The sequence below is a fragment of the Trichoderma harzianum genome (assembly GCF_003025095.1).
Source record: "Trichoderma harzianum CBS 226.95 unplaced genomic scaffold M431scaffold_26, whole genome shotgun sequence".
NCBI lineage: Eukaryota > Fungi > Ascomycota > Sordariomycetes > Hypocreales > Hypocreaceae > Trichoderma > Trichoderma harzianum.
Window position 1 is genome coordinate 262464 of NW_020209274.1, and position 22360 is coordinate 284823.

Consider the following 22360-nt stretch of genomic DNA (forward strand, 5'->3'; position numbering starts at 1 on the left):
GCAGGCCAATAATGAAAGCAGGTCAGAATCTCCCCATTTACAATCGGAACCAAAACGGCTTGTAGATCGCATGAGAAGAGATAGACAATACTGAGCAATGCTTCCACAAAAAGCTGCGACAAGTAAGGAGGTACCCAAGATAGCTTCAACAGCGTCTATTAGTGGACAATTCGAATCTTGTTTCTTTTCGACTCTGGTTTTGAAGCTGTGATCAGCATCCAGGCAATGCTTTCTCGCTCGAAAAACCATGACAATCCCGATAGAACAGCGGACACGGTCTCTAGGCTGCCAACATGCTCCATGGACACATAGAGCAGGGGCCTAGATTGAGCTCCTACACATCCTTCCGTTGCTGTTCTGGTTCGAACTCGGATCGCTTGGTCGGCGGCACGCCTCAAAGGAGCACAGTCTCCTATAACATGGAGGCGGGTTGTTGAAATTTACAGCCATACAGTAGCAGGCTCCAAAGAAGTCATGTTCTATTGACTGAAACCCAGAGGGACAGAACACATGGCCAAAGTAATCATCAAATTCAGTACCATTGGTGTCGGCGTAAAATGGACCGTCTCTTTAATGTGTTATCCCGACTCTCCCGCTCAGTCAAATGCATCACCAAATATTTCTGTAGTTAAAACTGGAAAGCACAGAGTATGACACCAGACTATTTATCTGAAAGCCTTCTGGGTGAACGATTTCTTTGAGGAAGTTGCTTCACTTGCACCGCGAGAAATACGACTCTACTTCCAACTAAAAAACGGATGCCGTACTTTGTCTCTTCATAAGAACTGGTATTTCCTCCCACGCACGCGTACCAAATGACTGCTGCTGACATTTATTGGTATCTACAATGTTAAAACTTGATGGATGGACTCTGCAACATATTCAACGTTTCCGGTTGTCACTTGAGATAACTGTCAGCCGAGATAAAACGAAAGAAAGCGATAGTCTTAATGCGTAGTCACTTACAGCCTGTGAACGAAAGCCGACCAGTAGGAAGAAGGTAGACATGGAACATGTCTTTAAGAGTTGTCACTTGCTCTTGAGATAATCCCGTCATGGAGAACATGCCAATCTTTTTCGTAGTTGCGAGTTAGCCTTACATAAATCGATACTTGAAGACCCATGGATGCTTACATCGGTCAAGAGATGCTGCCAGTTACCAGGTGTCTCTCTCTTCGTTAACTCGTCGTGCAGTCGTTTTCGCATGTCCCTCAACCGACCGCTCATGGTATTCAGGTCTTGCTGCCATTGTTTCCTCAGCTCTGGGTTTTGAACGATGGTAGCGACGACCTTGGCCCCGAAGCCAGGCGTGGAAGTAATCTCGGCGCGTGAGATCTGTTTTAATGTTGCCTCCACTTTGGCTGCGGTGTCGTGGTTGCGTGTCACAACGTGCAAAGCGCCGATTCGCTCTCCATAGAGACCAAAGTTCTTGGAGAACGATTGGGCCACCGCAAACTCAATGGCGCCGTTCGAGCGGGCGGCAAAATGACGCAGCACCCAACCATCATTGTCAATGTCTCCTGTTGCGAAGCCTTGACTGTCAAATGCAGGATAAGTTAGTTATCGAGCTGGCCCTCATGAGATCGCTCGTCTCATTAAATGCGGTGTGACAGACGAACTAAGCTGAATCAAGAATAGGGAACAAGCCCTTTTCCTCGCATACATTTGCGATGGCCTCCCACTGTTCCCTTGAAGGGTCCAAACCGGTTGGGTTGTGCGCGCACGCCTGGAGGACTATGACATCCCCTCTTGATGCTTGCTCCTTCATCGTTGAGATCATGCCTTCAATATCTAGCGTGGATGTTTTGTAGTCATAATAGGGGTATAAACGCTGTTCTATGGCGGGGTTGGTGTGTCTCCAGATCTTCGGGTGGTTCTCCCAGGTAGGATTGGACAGCCATATGGTTTTGGGTTGAGCGACGTAAGTCAGAAAACGTGCAATCAGGTAGTTGGCACCAGTGCCTGCGATCGTCTGCATCGAGGTAATACTACGGCTACCCAACGTATCCCCAAAGGTAATCTGCCGCGCAACGGAGACCAGATCTGGGTATCCCATCTGAGGTGAGATATCATGGTTGAGATGCGGGTCTGCCTGGAGGATTTCTCTCGCCTGAGGGAGGTCAGTGTCGTGTGGCCTAACCCATCGAACTCACAAGGCGAGGTAAAGAGAAGGATAGTCTGAATTATTGGGTAATTATAAAGGAGTAGAGGAATTCGCACGCAGGAAATCTTTCCAAGTAATCTTGGGCTTGAAGATCTGGACAGTTCTGTGATCAAGGGGGATTAGTTACCTTCTTTACGGAGGGTAGAACCCATGTCTTTGCATTGTCGTCGCGGTAAATACCAGGGCTCAGGTTTACTTTCTTCTTCTCAGTATCGGCTTTAAATGCTTCGATCAGGACAAATGTGTTATCGGGCACAGCAGCTGGAATCTGTTCGAGTAGTGCCATAATCGAAGCAGAGAGATATGCTAAAATCCCACAAGAAGAGTAAACAAGGTGATAGATGATACTGTCAAAATATGGGATAAATTGAATCACTCTAAGCCCAGGTGGACGCAAGATCCTTACTTATGCGGAATACATACAGAGCCGCGCTAGGTCGCAAGGTGTACCCTGACCTGGACATGACCCCCCATACCTGTACACTATTTTCATCCGTGGGAGCTCGATATCGGGCAAATAGTGATGATGGATGTGCATTGCAAGAATGTGAGTAGGTGAGGATTAACTCGGCATTTTCGCGTTGCCGGAGTATTTCGGTAGCGGCGCAAATATTACTTATTGCCGTGCATATTCCGAACCTCCGTCATCAACCCTCGCCGAATACCGCCTGCATCACGATGAGAGAATTCATGAATCTTTTTGTTTTTGGAGAATTTGATCCTTGGCCTTCTGAACGAAGCCGAAGAGACTTAATAGTACGAGTCAATCACGCCACGCACGCGTGTGAGAAAGAACAATTAGATTCTGAGCCATTGCTTGTTAGTTTCAGCAACTAGGGCTTTGATTGGCTATTTTATGCGAGATCATGACAGCGATACTCCGTAGTTTAGGCATATATATATCTGTTTGCGGAAAGCAGATGGACGGACCAGGGGACTGCATGAGAATGCTCATGTCAGGATAAGCGTCACCAGCCAACTGTGGCAACCTAGCAGAGGTAGCCCCGGAGGATGAACAGTTACAATTCTAATTCGTAGACAAATCCTAGAGGACGACAGTCCAGGGACCTCTTGAGCCGAAAATTAGTCAGTCTTTAACTTGAACTGTGTGTCAGTCCAAGGGAGGAGTCTATCTCTTCAAATCTTAGTTCAGTGCAGCTAGGACAGGCGAGTCGAGGAGCCCTCAAAACAACCTCTAGTAAGCACGATTTTATCTGGCAAGCTGGTTAGGAAAGTAACGACTGTAGTAGGCTCGTATCAACACAAGGTTGGTACATAGTAGGAGAATGGTTATGAACCATACACCGCCGGGCTTCTGAGTTACACCCAACAAAAACCATGAATTTTCTCCGTCGGCCGCTGCAACAGACGTGTTCCATGAATGAACGAACCTCCGATCAAAGATTGCCGCAACCGGCACCGATCGGGTTGCATGCGAATACCTCTCCACCGAAAAGCCCCGAGCCACGACTGTAAAGATGATTGAGAGTTGAGAGATATTAATTACAGAAGCAGTACTCGTCGTCTCCACAAGATCAAATCATTTCCTCTCTGCTGTCCAAGAAGAAGTCAAAAACAAAGACAACACAAACATCAGAAAAAATGGAATCAAACACAGAGGATGCTCGTGCCCGCGTTCAACGGGCGTACCACGACATCGGCGACCCAGTCTTCTCTGCCGCTGAGTTCACACTCATCAAGGTCTTCATCGACTACAAGGGCTTCGATGCCATCCCGGATGAGGGTGACATCTCCGTGGCCGACTTAGCCGCCAAAATCGGTGGCACACACGAAGTGATCGATCGTATGACCACCTTCTTCATCTCCGGCAAGGTCCTCGCATCTACAGGCCCTGGCCGCGTCGCTCACACGGAAAGGTCTCGTCTTTACAAGTACGACGAGCCTACCGCCTGGCTCTACATTCACATGTTCAACAATGTGTTCCGTTCCTTCGCCCAGATGCCAAACTTCTTCCAGAAGAATGGCTTGGCTTCGCCACAGAGCGCCAGCGTCACACCTCTTGGCCTTAGCCACGGCTTCGAGAACAGGCCCGCTTACGAGATCCTCGTTGAGAACAAAGTCGTGCATAAGGGATTCAATGAAGCGCTCAAGGCGCTCGGAGTCATGTACTCACTCAAGGGCATCTACGATTTCGGCTGGCTGAGGGAGCCTCTTGCTGCTGGGCCGTCGCGAGCGGCTATCGTGGATATCGGTGGGAGCCACGGTCTCGCCCTGCGTGATGCAATCCGCAACAACAACTTTCTCCCCGCCGAGCGCTGCGTTCTCTTCGATCTCCCACAAGTTATTGAGAACACCAAGAAAAACGTCGAGAAGGAACAGGACGAGGACCTGCAGAAGATCCAGATGATTAGCGGCAGCATGTTCGAGCCGTATCCCGAAAGCGTCAAGGGTGCCCTTATCTACCAGTTCCGCCGGATCCTCAACGATTTCCCCGATGAGGACGTCCTGCGGGCCTTCCATAATGTGCGAAAGGCAGTGGCTCCCGATTCACGCATTCTTATTATTGAGGAGATGCTGAACCCAAAGCGTATCCCCATGAATGTCGGGTTGGACATCTGTCTTATGTGCGCTGCCGGCAAGAGGCGAAACGCCGCCATGTTCAGCGAATTGGCTGCGCAAGCTGGTTTCAAGCTCAATGCGGAATTCCAGCAAATTGCGGGAGAATTTGATGACTTTGGTGTGCTTGAGTTTGTGTTGGCCTGAGAGGCTCTATGAGTATAATTACACACATGTTGCGTGGTCCTGTACCTAACCCCAAGCTCTTGTATCAACATATAGAGTATAAAGAGCAGCAGAGGAAACAGAAGAGCTGGATTAGAGTTACCAAGGTTAGCATTGAGTTAGCTAGAGTTTTTGACCCTCCTTAGAATAGTTAGGCAAGATGTTCTAAACATACCTAGGTAGCTCCAATTAATGCGGTTCGGGCTCTGATGTTACAATGTCCAATATTAAACATGAAGTCTTTTGTACAAGTTTGGGGGTAGGCAAGCTAGTATACGATAATATCAAATGATTTGATCTCATGATGTAATTGTAATTGTGCACATTAGTGAGATATGTACTACCGAATAATGGGCCACTGCCCCTGCATAAAGACAAAAGGGAGGAAATTGCATGATCACAACAAGCAGAGGAGTTCTCAAGGCCCAGCGTTGAATAAAGTCTACCTTTGTTCAATTTTTTCTCTCTATCTTACGAATATCTAACATGTAACGAAAACTCCTTTCTATAACAAATGAACCCATGAATCCACCCACAATCTATTTCCTAGTTATGCACAACGGTTCGATCAATGGTGGCTATCCTCTCTGCACATTCCATCGCCCCGACCGAGATGAGGTTCGAGTCCACGTGAGCCAGTATCAGACGAACCCCCAGAGTGTTAATGACCCAGTCCTGGAAGTCGAGGTCCTTATAGTTACCAGCCAGTCCGAAGACCTTGTTGTAGCGCTTGCATGCCACGCTGACGGCCTTGAGCGCAGCCTTGAACTTGGGTGCATCAATTTGGCCGGGGATACCCATATCACTCGACAGGTCGATGCAGCCGACTATGAGAACGTCGACGCCATCAACCGCCGCAATGGCGTCGACATTTATAATGCTCTCTTCGGCCTCGATCATGACGCCTACAGCCGACGCCATTGAGTTGACCTCGTCGGCCATCATCTGCATCGGCATGGTACGGAGGCCCACGGCAGCCTGCTGGAGCCACAGCGACCGCTTCCCATACGGGGGAAACTTGCACATCTTGACGGCTTCCTTAGCCTCCGCAGCCGAGACTATGTGCGGGAAGACGACCATCATGGCCCCAGAGTCCAGGACCTGCTGAACGTAACCCATGCCGCACTGGTACGGCACGCGAACAATGGGCGTCATGCCGGCCATCATGGCCGCGCTCGCGAGCATGCTGGCTTCAGTAATGGAGTAGGTCGAGTGCTCCATCTCAACCCACACAACATCGAAGCCGGCGTTTCTAACAAACTGGACGACGAGGGGATTCGTCACCAGTCTGAGGACCATAGCCTGTGGTGACTTTTAGCCACTTCTCTCTCTGTCACCAGATCCAGGCCAATCACCAAGATGACGTTGGGATGGCCTCCCACCTGCATACCTTGCATAGCTGTCCGGCGCTAGCCTTGGTGTAAATAACATTCTCGCAGAGAACCATTTTCGACGGTTTGGTAGTTCTGTTATAACTTGGGTGATTGAATTGTATGCTTTTTATTCGTCTGTTGAAGTGAATACAGCAATGATTTGATTGGCCCGAAACGGGGAATAGTGTAGAAGAAAAGATGGGATTTCGGTCTGGAGATTGGATATTTACATGAAAATGAGAGGCAGTAAATCTTTCGATCACGATCTAGCTGCGGTGTTGCCGTTCCGATATGCCGGAGGATGTATGCCGCTTTGCATGGCACTATGTTGCAATCACGTTACGCTTACCAGCCAACTTTGAGTTGCATTACAGGGGCTTTGACCGGAGAAGTTCGGAGGAGGAGGATTTCGGCTGACGCTCCGATACGGATACATGACTGTTGACAACAACCCATTTACAGATTATTGACTGGAAATTCGGAAGTATGGCATCATCAGCTGCTTTCAGGAGCAGCGCTGAGTCGATCCTTTCATTGCCTGGCCAGTGGTCCTTGTCACGTCGGCACTATGAGGATCAAGGAACGGGAGGAGACTACCCGTGTGATGTCGAACGACTCATCTTAACTGCGCATTGCATTTTTAATCGATTTTAAACGCCCGCTGCAGTGTTATTCTAGAATTCCGAAGAACTTTGGAAAATCGCGAAAATCACGCCGAGGCTCTAATGCAATTCACCCGAATACCTTTCAGCCGGCTGATTTACATTGCATAAAGGGACGAGACGGCTTGAACAGTATCCGGCGTAGCTTCGCTACTAGTCCCACATTTTGGAGATACTGTGCAAGCCACGAGGGATTGGGTACTTACTTGCTTACTTTTCAATCTGTCCCTTGCATGTACTACTGCGTTAGCAAGGGGTTCGTAAATACCTGTAATTACATGTAGTCGTGTACCTACTGGTTGGCCTTGTAGAAATCTGCTGAACTTGGGCTGTGACAGGTGAAAAATACTTTACGAATGCGATTATGGTCCTTTTCAGCCGCAACTATAAATCTTTTTTAAGGAAAATAAGAATTGAGCTTGGGCACAATGTGAGTAATTACTTGTTATCTTTTCATAAGGCTACTCGATAAAAACGACTTTATTTTGGCTGCTTTTTGAAAATATACCTGGAATTATAGGGTAGGTAAATCAACAACATAGAATCAGCTCTACAGCCGCCACAACCCCTGTAACACAACAAACGGCACATAGCAAAACTGTTTGCTATAGCTTTCTCATTACAGTGTTTTCTTTCTTTTCTTTCTAGCTAGTTATTCATATTTTTCTATGTGTATATAATAGGCGCAAAATAGTCAATGGAAACGCATGCCGCTTTCCGTGGTGTTCCACAGGTTTTGCGACTAACTGGTAACAGATAGATACAGAAATGTAACCCCTACATACATGCTGGCGAACATGCTCGCGACTGCACTAATGGAGCCATATAACGGAGATAGTTGTAGGGCTGGTTCTTGTTTTTTCCTTCTCGTCCATAGGCTATGTTGCCTCCGACTGTGTAATAGAATGTAAGCACAAGGGCGAGTATGGCCGAGTGACAGACAATGTGTCGCCTTCCAATACCCACCAGGGTCCTACCATTCATGGTCTAAATGCTCCTCTGTCCATCCAGTCGCCCGACTCTGGGGTGTTCAAGTTCATTGACAGAAGATCCGCTGTAGAGATGCTCGTCGCTGAAGAGGAACCGGGCAGGCTCGGCCCCATGAATTCGCCACCGAACGCTGTCGTTGCTGGGAAGCTGGCGATACACTCTGGAAAAAAGTCAGTCTCTGAGGCAGAACGTGTTCGTTATTGAGGCTGATGGGGAGGCAAATATTAGGGCGGAAGGTTGGCAGAGACCAAGGGAAAGAAGGGAACAGGACGGGCATTGGGCAACACCGCCAGGGATCATTTAGCGGTAGTAACTCGGCAGCTTACCTTCGTATGCGTCCCAAGTGAACTGATCAAGCGACATATCTGTGCCTTGAGGCGTGGCAGTGGCAGAGCCAGTGAGAGGTGTGCCGCTGTCTTGTTCCTGCAGCCCCAACATAAGACTCAGGTGGTCAATCGCCCGCCGGGCTTCCCGAGATACGGTGGTCGAGTGCAGCCAGAGGGGATACGCGTTGCGTAGTAGATTGTGAATCTTGGCGCCCGTGGCCTGGTCCAGAGAAACGTCCGGCCGGGACTTGGCCAGCTGTATATAGTAGCAGAGGATGCTGACGCCCAGCAAGAAGACGGCCCGCGGCCGCGAGGACAGGAGCATCCACCGCGCCCACCTCGCGGGATACAGCAGCCCATCTCCCTGTGTTTCCTCCATCACTATCTGCTGGAACTCCAGGATCTTGATGGCCGCCTGGACGCAAGCGTTACGTGAGTATTGGTAGCGCGGCTGGGTATAGGGCGGAGCGAGGTACTTGCGGTGAAGCCAAATTGTCAGCCTCTGTATGGCGAGCTGGAGCAACACGCGGTGCATGACAACCTGGGGTGCCACCATGAAGGATTGGCTGAGAGGCTGCCATCGGAAGATTGGTGGCAGTGAGGCCTCGGCCTCTTGCAGCTTCCGGTCCAGCTCCATAATCTCCGTGTACGGGTGCTCCTGGGTGTCGTTGACGACGTCGTTGACCAGCCCCATCATCTTGTCTACCCTGCTCTTGGCTAAGCTATAGAGTACGGGCGTGACCTCAGTCTCGGGACGCGATGGGGGCAGCTCGACGGTAGTGTCATCGAAGTCTGTGTCCAGCAGGTTCCGCGGCTCGGCTGTGTCGTACTGCTGCAACTTGAGTACGCATGGCAGCGCCAACTGGCTTGAAAGACGAAGATCCATCTGCACGATGATGGCCCACACCCGCCGCCGCATCTCACCGGCAAATGGGGAAATACTGGGGAACTTCTCGGGCTCTCGGTGGTAGCCCTGACTCATCGCGAGCTGCACGATGATGCCTTGTACAAGCCAGAGCCCAATCTCAGTATCCTGGGCTATGAACGACTCACAGATGAGATAGTTGATCATGGTTTCGAGCACGTATTCCCCGCCCCTGGTGTACTGGCCGAGGATCAGGCTGTGAAGAGTCTGTTCCCGAAACACGCGCACGCGTTCTGGAGTTTCCGGGTCTGCTGGGTCCTCAATCGACTGTTGGTATAATGTGGCGACGCACATTACGCTAAATAAGAGTCCAATCCAGATGCACGACATGGCAGCTGGCTCCTGCCAGAACTTCTCGTACTATCAAGGTGGTTCATACTGTCAGCCAACGAGGAGAATTCGGAGAAAAAGCAGAAGGAGAAGCAAGGTGGTAAAGATAGTAGGAGAGGGGATGGCACTGGGAAGGAGATGTATGTACATGCCCATGGACAGTAGGCATTACACTCCATCATGCAGCAAGCACCGTACCTCTCGGAGAAAATGTCCACTGTGAAGTATTGCCGGCACGACCCCTTCTGCGTTGAAGTACCGTGCGACCATGCGGTCCACAACGGGCCGGGCCGGGATTGAAGCAAGAAGATGGGCTTTTGTGGATTGGATGGGCTCGTATAGCAGTCGAGGGCCTGGGCTTTGGAGCAGTACATGGTCGCTGGTGGCCAGCATTCGGGCCTCCTCCTCCTCCTCGTAGTGGTCTCTAAGCTCTGAGATACTGTCGAGGACGGCGGCCCAGTGAACACTCCCGACGTAGCTGGCACCAACACCATGCGAGTGCAGACGCATGCTGCCAGGCTCCGAGGGTGCGGGGGAGCCGGCACGGTCTCTGCTCCGCGACATGGACGCATGGCTCTGGGCCGGCACGAGCGCGTCCTTGTCGACCGATGATGCCAGCGGGGTCGTAGGGACACTCTGCGGCGACGCGGTCGGCGAGGCCTGGGACGAATGCTCCGAAACGTCTTGAAGATGCGCGGCCGGCGTCTGCTGCTGCTGCTGCTGCTGCCCGACTAGAGAGCGCACGAGGTCCTCGAGCTGCTGGATACGATCACCGACGCTGACTTTGCTCTTGCCCTTGCGTGACCCACCCAACTCATAAGTGCAGGACAAGCCGATTCCCCTGCTCGTGCAGGTCTTGCATGGTAGCTGACGGTCACACCGCACCCTGGGGGCTGTCCGTCAGTCTCATAGCCGTTTGAGAGGGCGACGGGCCAGTGATTTTTACTTGCGACTCCTGCAAAAGGTACATGACAGAAGCGGCTTCTCGCGCCGGCGATCTCGCAGTTGCGGCAGCGAGTCTCCGGCGGCAGTGCCGGGCTGCTGATGGGGCAGGCTCGGCGGTTCTGTGTAGGCTGGTGGCTCCAGATGATCCATCGACGGCAAGCTTCTCCTGCTGAGAGGGGTATAGCTTTGCTTGGCCAAGGGAGGTTGTATCCCGGACGGCTTCTACTATCTAGTAGGTATCTGATATGAAGAAGAAGAGCCCTCGGCGGGTGCGGGCGGAAGTGGAAGCTGGCAGATGGGGCAGTCGACGGAGCAAATGACGGAGCAATCAACGGAGCAATCGACGGAGCAAGTCGGCGGGGACGGTGCGAACGTACGCCGCGGGGCAAACACGTGGCTTGTGCCTCATCAGCAGACAGTGGCCGAGCAACGGACGGTCAAGTGGGCCAGATATAGGAGGCCGTATCGGCCCAAGATCGGGGATCGGGGATAACGGTAAAGTACATGTGCTTGGGGAGCGTCAAACAATACGGCCGCTGTACTCGCCGCCTCAGTAAGAATGGGCTGGAAATTGCAGGCTTCATCTAGCAGATGATAGGGGTTATACTTGCGGCGGGAAGTGTCCGTTCTTGTATCCATTTCTTCTCCTGGTGACGGAGCAAATCCGGGGCAAAGCAGTTGAGGGCGTCCCCAGCATGGCCAACGCCAACCACCACCCTTGGTCTTAAGACCACCACAAAGGCTTCATTTCGTCTATCCTGTCATTGTAGCTTTCATCTTTCATCCTCCATCTTTCATTTTCCAATGAGGCAATAGACCAAAACTTGGCAACCAACGCAGCTTATTTCTTTGCCCACCAGCCTCAACCACCGAACCACACACAACTGTGGGTGAACTGACAAGAGATGGAGGAAAGTCGAGCCGAGAGCGATCACACCGCCTACGAGAACGAAACAAGCACCATGGCCAGCTTCGATGCTGCAGCTCAGGGTGATTTCGGCCGCGAAAAGGGTTCGACTACCGACATTATCGACAAACGAGGAGACTCAGCCGCGGGTGAAACCAACTCTGACGATAACGACGTGGAGGTTGCAAATGTGAGCGAGGATGCCGAGAAGGGTGCTCCAGCAGGTGGCGAGGCAGCTCCTGCGCCAGACCCGAACATTGTCGACTGGGACGGCCCCGACGACCCTGCAAACCCGCGCAACTGGTCAAAGGCGTACAAGCTGGCCAACGTGGTAGTGGTCAGCTTGTCCGTGCTATACACAAATCTCGCAACCACCATGTTCGCCCCCGGCGCCACCATTATGCAGCAGGAGTTCGGCTACACGAGCAGCACGGTCGAAGTCTTAACCATCACCATGGCGTCGCTCGGCTTCGCCATCGGCCAGTTGTTTGTTCCTCCAATGTCCGAGGTCTTTGGCCGCATGCCCATCTACCGCGCGAGTTCCATCTTCTACCTCGGATTCACCGCTGGCTGTTCGCGTAGCACCAATGTCGCCGAGTTTCTAGTTTTCCGCTTATTGACCGGCTTGGCTGCTGCCTCATACATGTCGACAGGCGGTGGCACCGTCGCCGACCTCTTGCCAAAGGAGGAGAGAGGCGTTGCCATGGCTATTTTCACTGCTGGGCCGCTCTTTGGCCCTGTATGTTTAAACACCCTTTGAGTATCTTGAATGATTCGGCGAGCTAATGTTGAGGCTAGGTCCTCGGTCCCATCGTAGGAGGATTTGTTGTTGAGAACCTGGGATGGAGATGGTGCTTCTATCTCATCTTGATGCTTGTGAGTACGGTCCTGTTTACTCCCCGTTTACTCCCTCTTCGTCTCGTCCGGCTCAAGCTAATAACGGATCGTATTCTCACTAGGCCGGCGCAGTCACCATCATCACGTTTGTCTTCATGCACGAGACGAGTGCTGTCAATATACTCAAATCCAAGGCCGCTCGACTTCGTAAAGAGACGGGCAATCAGGCCCTCCGCGCCGCCGGCGATAAACAGACCCCAGTCAAGCAGCTCGTGCTACACGCCATGGCCCGCCCCATGAAATTCCTCTTCACATCGCCCATCGTCGCTCTCATCGCACTCTACATCGCCTTCAACTTCGGTGTAACCATGCTCCTCTTCGCCACCTTTCCGACCGTTTACGAGAACACCTACCACTGGAGCGTTGATCTTTCCGGTCTGGCCTACGTCGGCGTCGGCATCGGCTGCGCCATAGGTGTCGTCACCTTTGCCAAGCTCAGCGATCGCCTGCTGAAAGCTGAAGTAGGGAGCTACCGCCCAGAACGGCGCCTGATCATGATGATGTTTGTCTCCCCAATGTTCCCAATCGGCCTGTTCATCTACGGCTGGACCACAGAGTACAAAGTGCACTGGGTTGTGCCTATCATCGGCACCGCCATCTGCGGACCCGGAGCCGTCATCATCAATTCGTCGTCGCAGACGTACATTATCGACATCTTCGGGCCTCAAGGAGCCGCATCCGCGCTTGCAGCCGTTACACTGCTTCGCAACCTGACGGGAGCTTTCCTGCCCCTTGCCGCTCCGACACTCTACGCCAACCTGGGTCTGGGCTGGGGAAATAGTGTGTTGGCCTTCATCACGATTGGATTTATACCTGTGCCGATTTTCTTTTACTTGCGCGGCGAAGCCCTTCGGAAGAGGTTCCCCGTCGAAATCTAAAGAGAAGGGATTGTGCTACCCAACCTTTGATTGGCAATCTTATATCATCCGCCGCCCACTGAGAAGTGCATCATCCTGCTTTATTAATCACTCATTTTGTAGAGGGGCTTTCTTCCCGTTTCTTTGAGAGTAATGTATTTACATACTCTCTGCTATATCTCTCTTCTTATTAGACTGTACCATAGTAGAATCGACCTCGAGCCTGTGACTGTGCTGGTTTATTCTTGTTACGTTCCAAATGCTTTACGGCAGTTTAGTTAATATATGCCTCGATTATTTAAAAATTCATTAATGAAAGGAAGTTAAAATAAATTATGCATTAATTTATACAAAATTCATATAAAGTAGATTAACTACAAGTGACTCATTTACAGTAACGCTCCAAAATAGAGTAATGAAGCCCTCATAGAAACTGTTAGATCTGGCTCTCACACCCTTCGCATTATCGCCTTAAGAGAGAGTTAGGTAATTGAACGCTTAGAAAGTCGCTGATTTACATTGCGAAAACTGGGTCACGCTGCGGCTCGCGGATACAGTCGGATACACTTCGACCAGTCACTAAGCGGCCTCTTATCTTTGCGGCATATGAAGCATTCATCAGAATATTTTTCATCAAAATATTTGAGTCAATAGACTACAACAGCAGATAAGTTGGCAACAATTTACCCAATGAAATGTCGCGGATTAGGGCCATGGCAATAGATGAACAATAAATCATGACAAATGAAAGTGATCAAAGTCACCTACGCCGACTTCCCAAAACGTCCATACACGTTAATAACTAGCATTAAGCTTGAGAGCTCATAGAATAATGAGTCAGACCATACAGAGAGGAATACTCCCTTGATTTATAAAAGGCACGGACACTTCTGCTCGACATAAGCGTTCTTGACACGATTCCAAGCTCTTTTGGGCGGTATTGATATCATCATATAAGTTCTTTCACGAGCCAATAAACCATTTTCATCATCAGGCGCGCTGCGGAGACTATCATGGCATCAAGGAAGAGCATTGTAAGAGGCAAAAAAAACCCCCCAAAAATGGGCGGCGGGGAGGGTTAATAGAATATAGGCTGAAAAATATATGCATCTCGACCAACGTGGACGTTATTACTTCGTTCAGTTGAGATGGTAGGCACACGGAGTTAAGATATGCCGTTTCTCTGAACGTTAGGGGTCACTAAAGCAGATGGGTGGGGCGCGAGTCGCTGTCTTAGGGTTTTCTTCAGCGGTTTTTGGTCCAGGGGAACTCAGCCGACTAAATACATAGCTGGCTGAATCTAAATAAACTTGACCCCGTAAGTGCAGTAGGTTGACTAAGATAGTAGACTTATTTAAATTTTAATTGATTAGAGATCGGGAGATAGCTGACTTTAAGGTTAACTATTCCGCTGTCCCTAGTACTACGCTGCAGCAAAAGGAATAGAATTATATTAATTAAAGAAATAAACGTAAATATAGCTATAATAAAAAATAGTTGCGAATATTATATAAAATATAGTTATTAATTTACCTTTACTATAGGCTAAAGAAAGAAATAGTTACAGTAGGTTAAGCTATAGTAAGTTAAGCTATTATTATTTAAATAGGTATAATGTCCCGACCTAATATTTAAATAGTATAAGGTAAGTTCCTAAGGTAATAAGCTAAAGTTAATTAGTTTATATTAGCAGAGAAAATAAAAAGTAGCTTTAAGTAGATATAATTATAAAGTAAGTAAAATATAATAAAGATTTAGTTTATATTTAATCTTAATACTTTATTAACGACTATTTATCTAAGTTATTTAAAAAGTATAAAGAATTAAATTTTATATATTTAGTTATTTTATAAAAAGTACTATAACCTATTACTTTTTAAAGTATTAAAAGTGTTTATATAAGTTACTTTAATTATAAAAGCGTTAATTTTTATTACTTTTTTTTATAATTAATTATTTAGTTAATAGTTATTTTAAGTACTTTTCCTTTATACCTTTTATTAATTTAAATTATAATATAATACCCCCCTTTTTTATTAGTTTTATTTTTAAAACTTAATAAAGCCTAATACTTAATTTAGCTATAGTATATAATCTTTATAAAATATATTTTTCTTTTTTTTTTATATTTTTATTATACTTAATTTATTTATAAAGATTTATAAAAAGTATAAAAAATTTTCCTTAGTAAAATATATATTAATTTCTAAAGTAGCTGTAAATATATTATATATTTATTATTATTATTTTAAATTAGCCTATATAATTTCTAAAACTTTTTCTTATTATAAAAACTATATAAAAGTAAAGAAATCTTATAATAGTATTTTTATTATAAATACTTATAAATAATTTTAACTTTTTAATATAATAATAACTAACTTTCCTTAATTAAAAAAGTAATAGCTTAAAAATATTCTTTAAAATATAAAAAGAAAAAAGCTAAGGAGTATTTTAATTTTTTAAATACTTAAATAATTAAGTTATAATTTAAATTAGCTAAGGTAGTTAGTTATTTATTATATATTTAAAAAATATATAAAAAGGTAAAAGAGTAAGGTAAAAAATTATTTTATTAAGAAATAGCTAAGGTTAATACTAAGGTAATTATAAAATAGGTAGTAGTATAAGATTTATAACTATTAGGTATTCCTAATAACGTAAATTAGTCTTCCTTAGGCATTAGTTTAAAGTTTAAAAATCTAAGTTCTTTTATATTATTAAAGGAAATTTATATACCTTTTTCTTTTACTTAAGCTAGTTTTTTATTTATTAAGTAGCTAGTATTAAAAGTTTTAAATATAATCTTAAATCTTTTTAAAAGTTTTATATTAAGTCTATTATATTAAAGCTTTTAATAAGTTCCTAAGTATTATAAATTAAGTTATACCCTTTTTATTTAACCTAATATTTAATTTTATTATTTTCTTTTAAATTTCTTTATATTACTAAAACTTTTTTAATTTTTTATTTTTCTTTATTTTTAATAATAATAATTTTATTTAAAATTAATCTTCCTATTACTTTATTAATTTATACTTTTTTTAAAAGTAATATATAAAATATAAGGTATTTTAATTATATACTTTCTAATATTTCTAATTTATAGTTAATATTATTAATTTTCTTTAAAATTTTAAATACATTAATTTTTTTAAAATTAAGTTTATTATTTAGTTAATTTATTTTAATATTTAATATTTTATAACCTTATATATATTAAAGTAAGTAAATTATATTCCCTTTCTAAAAGGTTAATCCCTTAATTTTATTTTTATTTATATAATATTTTATATATTTTTAAATAAATTCTAACTATACTTTAAGTTTTTTATATAAATTAACTATTAATTTTACTTAAAATTATACTTTATTAATATTAAGTTTTTTCTAAAGTAGCTTATATACTAAAGGGGTATATTTATATAAAATATAAAATAATATTAACTTAGTAAACTTAGATTTTATACTATTATAATATAATTAAGTAAAAGGTAGTTTATTAATTTAATTATTTTATTATAAGTTAATAAAATATTTTAAATATTATTTTATAATTTAATTTATTTATTTTATTTAATTATTTATTTTAAAATAATATATATTACTAAGTTTATAATTTACTTTAAGTTTTACTATAAGTTTTTATTAAAACTTAAAAGTAAAAGTTTATTTTTTATTAAAAATAATTTCTTAAGCTATATTATAATTAGCTATTATTATTTTTAAATATATATATATAAAATCTTTTACTAAATATAATTTTTAATAAAATAAAAAGTATATTTACTTTATAAATTTATTTACTATTACTAAAATATTATTATAAATTACTTTAGTAAAAAGTTTTTTAAAAAGTAATAAGTTTATAATATAATTAAAGGTAATTATTTTTAATAATAATTTAGATATTAGTAAAAGTTATAATTTTCTATTAAGTTTATATTTTTTATATTTAGTATATTAATACTTATTATAAATTATTATAATATTAGTAGTAATTTTCTTTATTTTTTTAAATTAATATATTATAAATACTTATTAATATATAGTTATAATTCCTTAATATTTAAATAAAAGGTATTTATAAATATATTTTATAACTTTTTTTTATAATTTAGGAAGTACTTAGTATTTATTTTTATTTATAAAATATCTATTTTATATTATAATTTAAAATAAATATTAATATAATTTTTTATTTTTTATATATTTTTTAATTTTTTTAAAAGATTTATTATATTTTTTTACTTTAAAAATTAAATTAAAAAATCTTTATTTATAATTACTTTATATATTTAAATATAATATAGTACCTTAGTAATTAAGGATTTTTTTAAAAATAATTAATTTTTTTACTAAAGGTATTAGCTTTTTTATTTTCTAATTCTTTATAGTATATTAATTTATAATTAAATTTACTTAAGAATTTAAAGTATTTTAACTATTATTTAAATAGCTTTTAAGTAAATATAAAGTAAATAATATTTTAATAATTAATAAAGATTTTAATTTAAAATTTACTTCCTTTATAACATTAAGTTTACTATTTTAAATAATTTTTAATTCTTAAGAATTCTTTATTATAAATTATATAATTAAGTTTAGCTTTATTAGGTTTTTATAAATAAAATATAATAAAGTAAAAGTTTCCTTTATTATTTTATTAATTTAATACTCCTTTAATTATGTATTTTAATATATTAATTTTAATTTTTATTAGTTTCTTAGGGTTATATATAGCTAAAATAAGTTCTAAGGTTATAGCTTATTTTATTATTTAAAATACTTATTTTACTTTTATTATTTATTTAAATTTTTAATCTTTTTTTATTATATAAATTAAAGGTTAAGCTAAAATTAAAAAGTTTTAAATAAAGTATTAGTAGTAGTTAGTTAATTTAATAAAACTTTATACTTTTTTAACTAATATTAGTATTAGTTATTTATTAATTATAGTAACTTTTTTTAAATTTATTTCTATAGTTTTAAAAGTAATAATATATTTTAAAAATTCTACTTCTTAAGTATAAAATTAATATTTTTTAGGATTTATAAAAAAATAATTATTTTATAATACTTAAAGTATTAAATATATATATTTCTTATACTTTTCTTTAGTTTTAAAGTATATTAAGATATTATTTAAGTAAATAATAATAAATTTATTTTAATATTTTTAAAAAATATAATTAATTTTTTTTTAAAAGGATATAGGTATATTTATTAGTTTTTAAAGTATTACTAGGAATTTATAAAACTTTCCTAGGGTACTAAAAGCTATTATTTATTTATATTCTTTTTTTATTTAAGTTAATCTATAGGTATTAGTAAAATTTAATTAAGTATATATAATAGTTTTTTATAATTAATTTTTTATTTTAGATATTAGTAGTAAAGGAGTTTAATTTTTAATTATAATATTATTTAACTATTTATAATTAATAATTAACTATAGTTTTTTATTTTTTTTTAAAATAAAGATAATAAAGTATTATACTAAGGAGTTAGAAATTTTAATATATTTTTCTTTTTCTATTTTTATATTTATTTATTAAAAATATTTAATTTTAATTAATTAAGATTATATAGTAGAAAGTACTTTAGTTATTTTCCTTTTTTTAATTTAATTATATAGTTTTATTTAATATAAGGTAGTATTTATATACTTTTATTAAAATTTTTTAAAGTTTTTTAAAATAAAGCTTTAAATTTTTAATATTATTTTAAAATATTAGCTATTAAGTTTATAAGCTTTTCTTTTTTTCTTTTTTAATTATTTTATTTTTCTTTTATAATTTCTAAAAATTAATTAAGTTTATATAGGTTTTATTTTCCTTTAATAAACTTTTTTAAGGATTAAGCTTTTATAGTTTTTATTTACTTTTATTATTATTATATAAAAATATTTTTAGGCTTTAGGAGTTAAGGTTTTTAATTTTTTAATTTTTTTTTTAATTTAAAGGTTTTTTATTGTTTTACTAATAAATTAAGCCTTTATTTTATATTATTAAAGGTTTATATTAATATAATTATAATATACCTAGAATAATATTATATTTTAAGGTATTAATAATATTATATATTACTAAAGTAGTTTAATTAAATACTTTAAAATATAAGTAATTAGTTTATTTTTTTACTTATTTATTATTATATTTAAATTATTTTCCTTTTTTATAAAAAAGTTAATATAATCTTTTCTTTTATATTTATAATAATTATAAATATATTATAATTATAGTTAATATATAATTCCTATTTACTTTAAAGTTAATTAAAACTTTAAGTAATTTTTTATTTTAAATTATTATAAAAGTAATTTTTTTTTTAAAAACTTTTTATTTTTTATTACTATTATATTTATATTCCTTCTTAAAAAATATAAATTTTTTATTAATGTTATAATACTTTTTATTTAAAGATTTTTTTAGTTTTTTAAATATTAGTTTTTAATTTTACGTAATATATATAATTTATATTATAAATTTTTATAATTAATTTATTTTACTACTCTATAGTAAAGTTTTATTTAATTAATATAAATTTTATAAATAACTTTATTATTTTATAAGTTATTAAAAGTTTTTTAATATTTATAATATTATTTAAGTAGCTTTTTAGGTACTTTTATATAAGTTCTAAAGTTAAATTTTATTTTATATAGTTAATTTACTAATTATTATCCTTTAATTTATTTTTATTTAAAACCTAAATTATACTAATTTTTTAACTTATACCTTTAATATTTAAGGTAATTTAGTTTATTATATTATTAATATTATTTAAAGGTATATACTTTAGTTTTTTTATTTTATTTATATTATTAAATAAGTTTTAAAGCTTAATAAATAGTATATTATTAACTTAGGTAGTTTTTTATTCTTCTATAGTTCTTATATTTATAAAGTATAATTAAGTAAGGCTTAAGTATTATAATCTATAACTCTTAGAATTTATAAATAACCTTTTATTTATTATAATATCTTTTATAATATAAATTTATAATTAAAATTATTAAATTCCTTTATAAAAATATATTATATTTTATTTTCTACTTTAGGTAATATAAATATTAGTAAATAATATAGGTTATTTAGTAAATTTTATAGTAATTATTATTTATAAAGTTAACCTAAAGGTAGTCTTAGGGTATTTATTAGTAATCTCTTTAAAGTTTCTATATTTTATTTATATTTAAGCTTATAATAACTTACTACTTATTATTATATAGCTACTATTATATAAGTTTATTTTAAATTTCTTAGTAAATAAGGGTTTTAATATTTTATTTAAGGTTATAAATATTAATTTATTATTAAGATTTAATAAATTTATTAATTTTATTAAATTTACTTTTAATAAAGTTAGTAATATTACTAAGTTATTTCCTAAAAATTAATATTTTATAATTTTATTATATTATATTTCTATTTATATAAATCTTAACTAAGTTAAGTATAAGTAAGGTTATTTCTTTTAGTTTATTTAATTTTCCTAATTCTTCCTTATACTAAAAGTAGTTATTATTCTTTTATTATAATAAATTAAAGGATTATTTATTTTTATTTATAATATAAACCTCTTTTTTTAATTTTAGAATTTTATCTTTATACTTTTTCTTAGGTATTTAATAATTTTTTATTATATAGCTTATTTTACTATAGTTATAGTACTTAAATTCTTTTTTATACTATAGGATATTTAAATTTATTTTTTATTAAAGCCTATTTAAAGAGGGCGCGGTTATATAACAGCCGTATACTAGCTACGTTACAGAGGCGTAAGCTAAAGGTTATAAAACCTTTAGCTTAGTAATAATATTATAAAAAACCTAAAATCTAAGGAAGGAATTAAAAAAGGTAAAGATAAATATAATTACTTTACTACCTTAAGCTTACGTATTTACTATATAATTACTTATAATTATCCCTTATCCTTTTTTACTCTTTTTTATTAACCTAGCTTTTAATAAGTTTATTTCTTTACTTATAAAAAATAAAGGGATTATTAAAAATAAAAATAATTACGAATAAAATTTATTTATATAAACTATAATTTAGTAATTATAAAGTTATAATCCTATAGATTTAATTATATATATAATTATAAACCTTTTTATAAATAACTTTATAAATAAATATTATAACCCTTCCTTAATAAAAAATCCTTAAGTTAAATTAATTTAAGTTTTTTTTATTAAAGAAATTATAAAAATATATTATAACTATAGTTAAAATATAAAAAAAAAAAAAATTTAATATTTATAAATAATTAAAAATAAAAAAAAAATTATTTTTAATATTAACTTTTTAGGTAAAAACCTTAAAGTAAAACTAAAATAAACTTATTTTAATTTATAAAAAAAAATTTAAATATTAACCCTTAAGTTTAAAAAGTAAAATTAAATAAAGCTATAAATATATTTTATATACTTAAGTAATTAATTTAATTTTAAAAAGAATTAATTTAAAAAATATATATATAAAATTTAATATATTAGTAATTATTTTCTAAAGGATATAAAGTATTAATAAACTTTATTTTAAATTAAAAAATATTAATACTTTTATATTAACTTTATATATAAATAATATATAAAATAGTATAAGGATAATATTAATAATAAAACTACTTATACCTTTAATATAATTATATAACTAAATTACCTTTATTAATAAAAAAGTAAGTTATTTTAGGTTTTTATAAAAAAGTGTAAAATAATTTTTAGTAAAATTTTAAAATAACTCTTTAATATTTTTTAAATTTTTTAACTAATTAATAAATACCTTTACTATATATAAAAATAAATTATTAATTTTAGATTTTTTATAATATAATAAAAACTTTATAATACTAAAATTAAAGTAAAGGTAATAAGCTAAAATAATTAAAATAAGCCCTTAAATAGTTAAAGTACTTAAGTATTAAAAAATAATATAATTTATTTAAAATATAAAGTATTTATTAATAAAAAATATTTATAGTTAACTTTAAATTTACTTATAATAATACCTTAATAAAATTAAATAAAAATAGTAATAGCCTTATAATAAAATTAATTTATTAAAAATATAGTAAAGTTTATTTTAAAAATACTTATATTATACTTAATTATATAAAATATAAAAATTAATAATATATAATAAAGTATTATAATAACTTTATAAATAAAAAAAAACTTACTAAAGTAAATTTTATTTTAATTATAAAAAAAATATAAAAATATAATAAAAGTACTT

The 22360-nt window shown here is 37.0% G+C and overlaps 5 protein-coding genes across 5 annotated transcripts; 2 read left to right on the top strand and 3 right to left on the bottom strand.

Annotated features, from left to right (window-relative positions):
* Positions 1 to 767: 767 nt before the first annotated feature.
* M431DRAFT_128465 (hypothetical protein) lies at positions 768 to 2450 on the bottom strand (the record flags this gene model as incomplete). The annotated part of the gene is made up of 5 exons (XM_024912371.1): positions 768 to 901; positions 967 to 1072; positions 1135 to 1537; positions 1620 to 2110; positions 2292 to 2450. 5 exons carry the CDS (start codon positions 2448 to 2450, stop codon positions 843 to 845), a joined length of 1218 nt encoding a protein of 405 aa, XP_024768038.1. The 3' UTR covers positions 768 to 842.
* A 1316-nt stretch (positions 2451 to 3766) lies between these two features.
* On the top strand, positions 3767 to 4888 carry M431DRAFT_487803 (hypothetical protein; the record flags this gene model as incomplete). Its single annotated transcript, XM_024916504.1, has 1 exon — positions 3767 to 4888. The coding sequence occupies one exon, from the start codon at positions 3767 to 3769 to the stop codon at positions 4886 to 4888; it is 1122 nt and encodes a 373-aa protein (XP_024768039.1).
* Positions 4889 to 5452: 564 nt separating this feature from the next.
* On the bottom strand, positions 5453 to 6353 carry M431DRAFT_100272 (hypothetical protein; the record flags this gene model as incomplete). Its single annotated transcript, XM_024911184.1, has 2 exons — positions 5453 to 6208; positions 6297 to 6353. 2 exons carry the CDS (start codon positions 6351 to 6353, stop codon positions 5453 to 5455), a joined length of 813 nt encoding a protein of 270 aa, XP_024768040.1.
* A 1214-nt stretch (positions 6354 to 7567) lies between these two features.
* M431DRAFT_513764 (hypothetical protein) lies at positions 7568 to 10749 on the bottom strand. The gene is made up of 4 exons (XM_024920092.1): positions 10459 to 10749; positions 9711 to 10398; positions 8258 to 9542; positions 7568 to 8091 (listed from the first exon to the last, which is right to left on the bottom strand). The coding sequence occupies exons 1-4, from the start codon at positions 10605 to 10607 to the stop codon at positions 7922 to 7924; spliced, it is 2292 nt and encodes a 763-aa protein (XP_024768041.1). The 5' UTR covers positions 10608 to 10749; the 3' UTR covers positions 7568 to 7921.
* A 613-nt stretch (positions 10750 to 11362) lies between these two features.
* M431DRAFT_487806 (hypothetical protein) lies at positions 11363 to 13139 on the top strand (the record flags this gene model as incomplete). Its single annotated transcript, XM_024916505.1, has 3 exons — positions 11363 to 12103; positions 12163 to 12240; positions 12324 to 13139. The coding sequence occupies 3 exons, from the start codon at positions 11363 to 11365 to the stop codon at positions 13137 to 13139; spliced, it is 1635 nt and encodes a 544-aa protein (XP_024768042.1).
* Between the last annotated feature and the right edge of the window lie 9221 nt (positions 13140 to 22360).

Bases quoted from the DNA above. Each gene is read 5' to 3' on its own strand.
- M431DRAFT_513764 (XM_024920092.1), bottom strand. From the start codon at position 10,607: ATGGATCATCTGGAGCCACCAGCCTACACAGAACCGCCGAGCCTGCCC. The intron at 10,399-10,458 runs GTAAAAATCACT...GACAGCCCCCAG, and splicing joins ACCTTTTGCAGGAGTCGCAA to GGTGCGGTGTGACCGTCAGC. The intron at 9,543-9,710 runs GTACGGTGCTTG...CCACCTTGATAG, and splicing joins GTGGACATTTTCTCCGAGAG to TACGAGAAGTTCTGGCAGGA.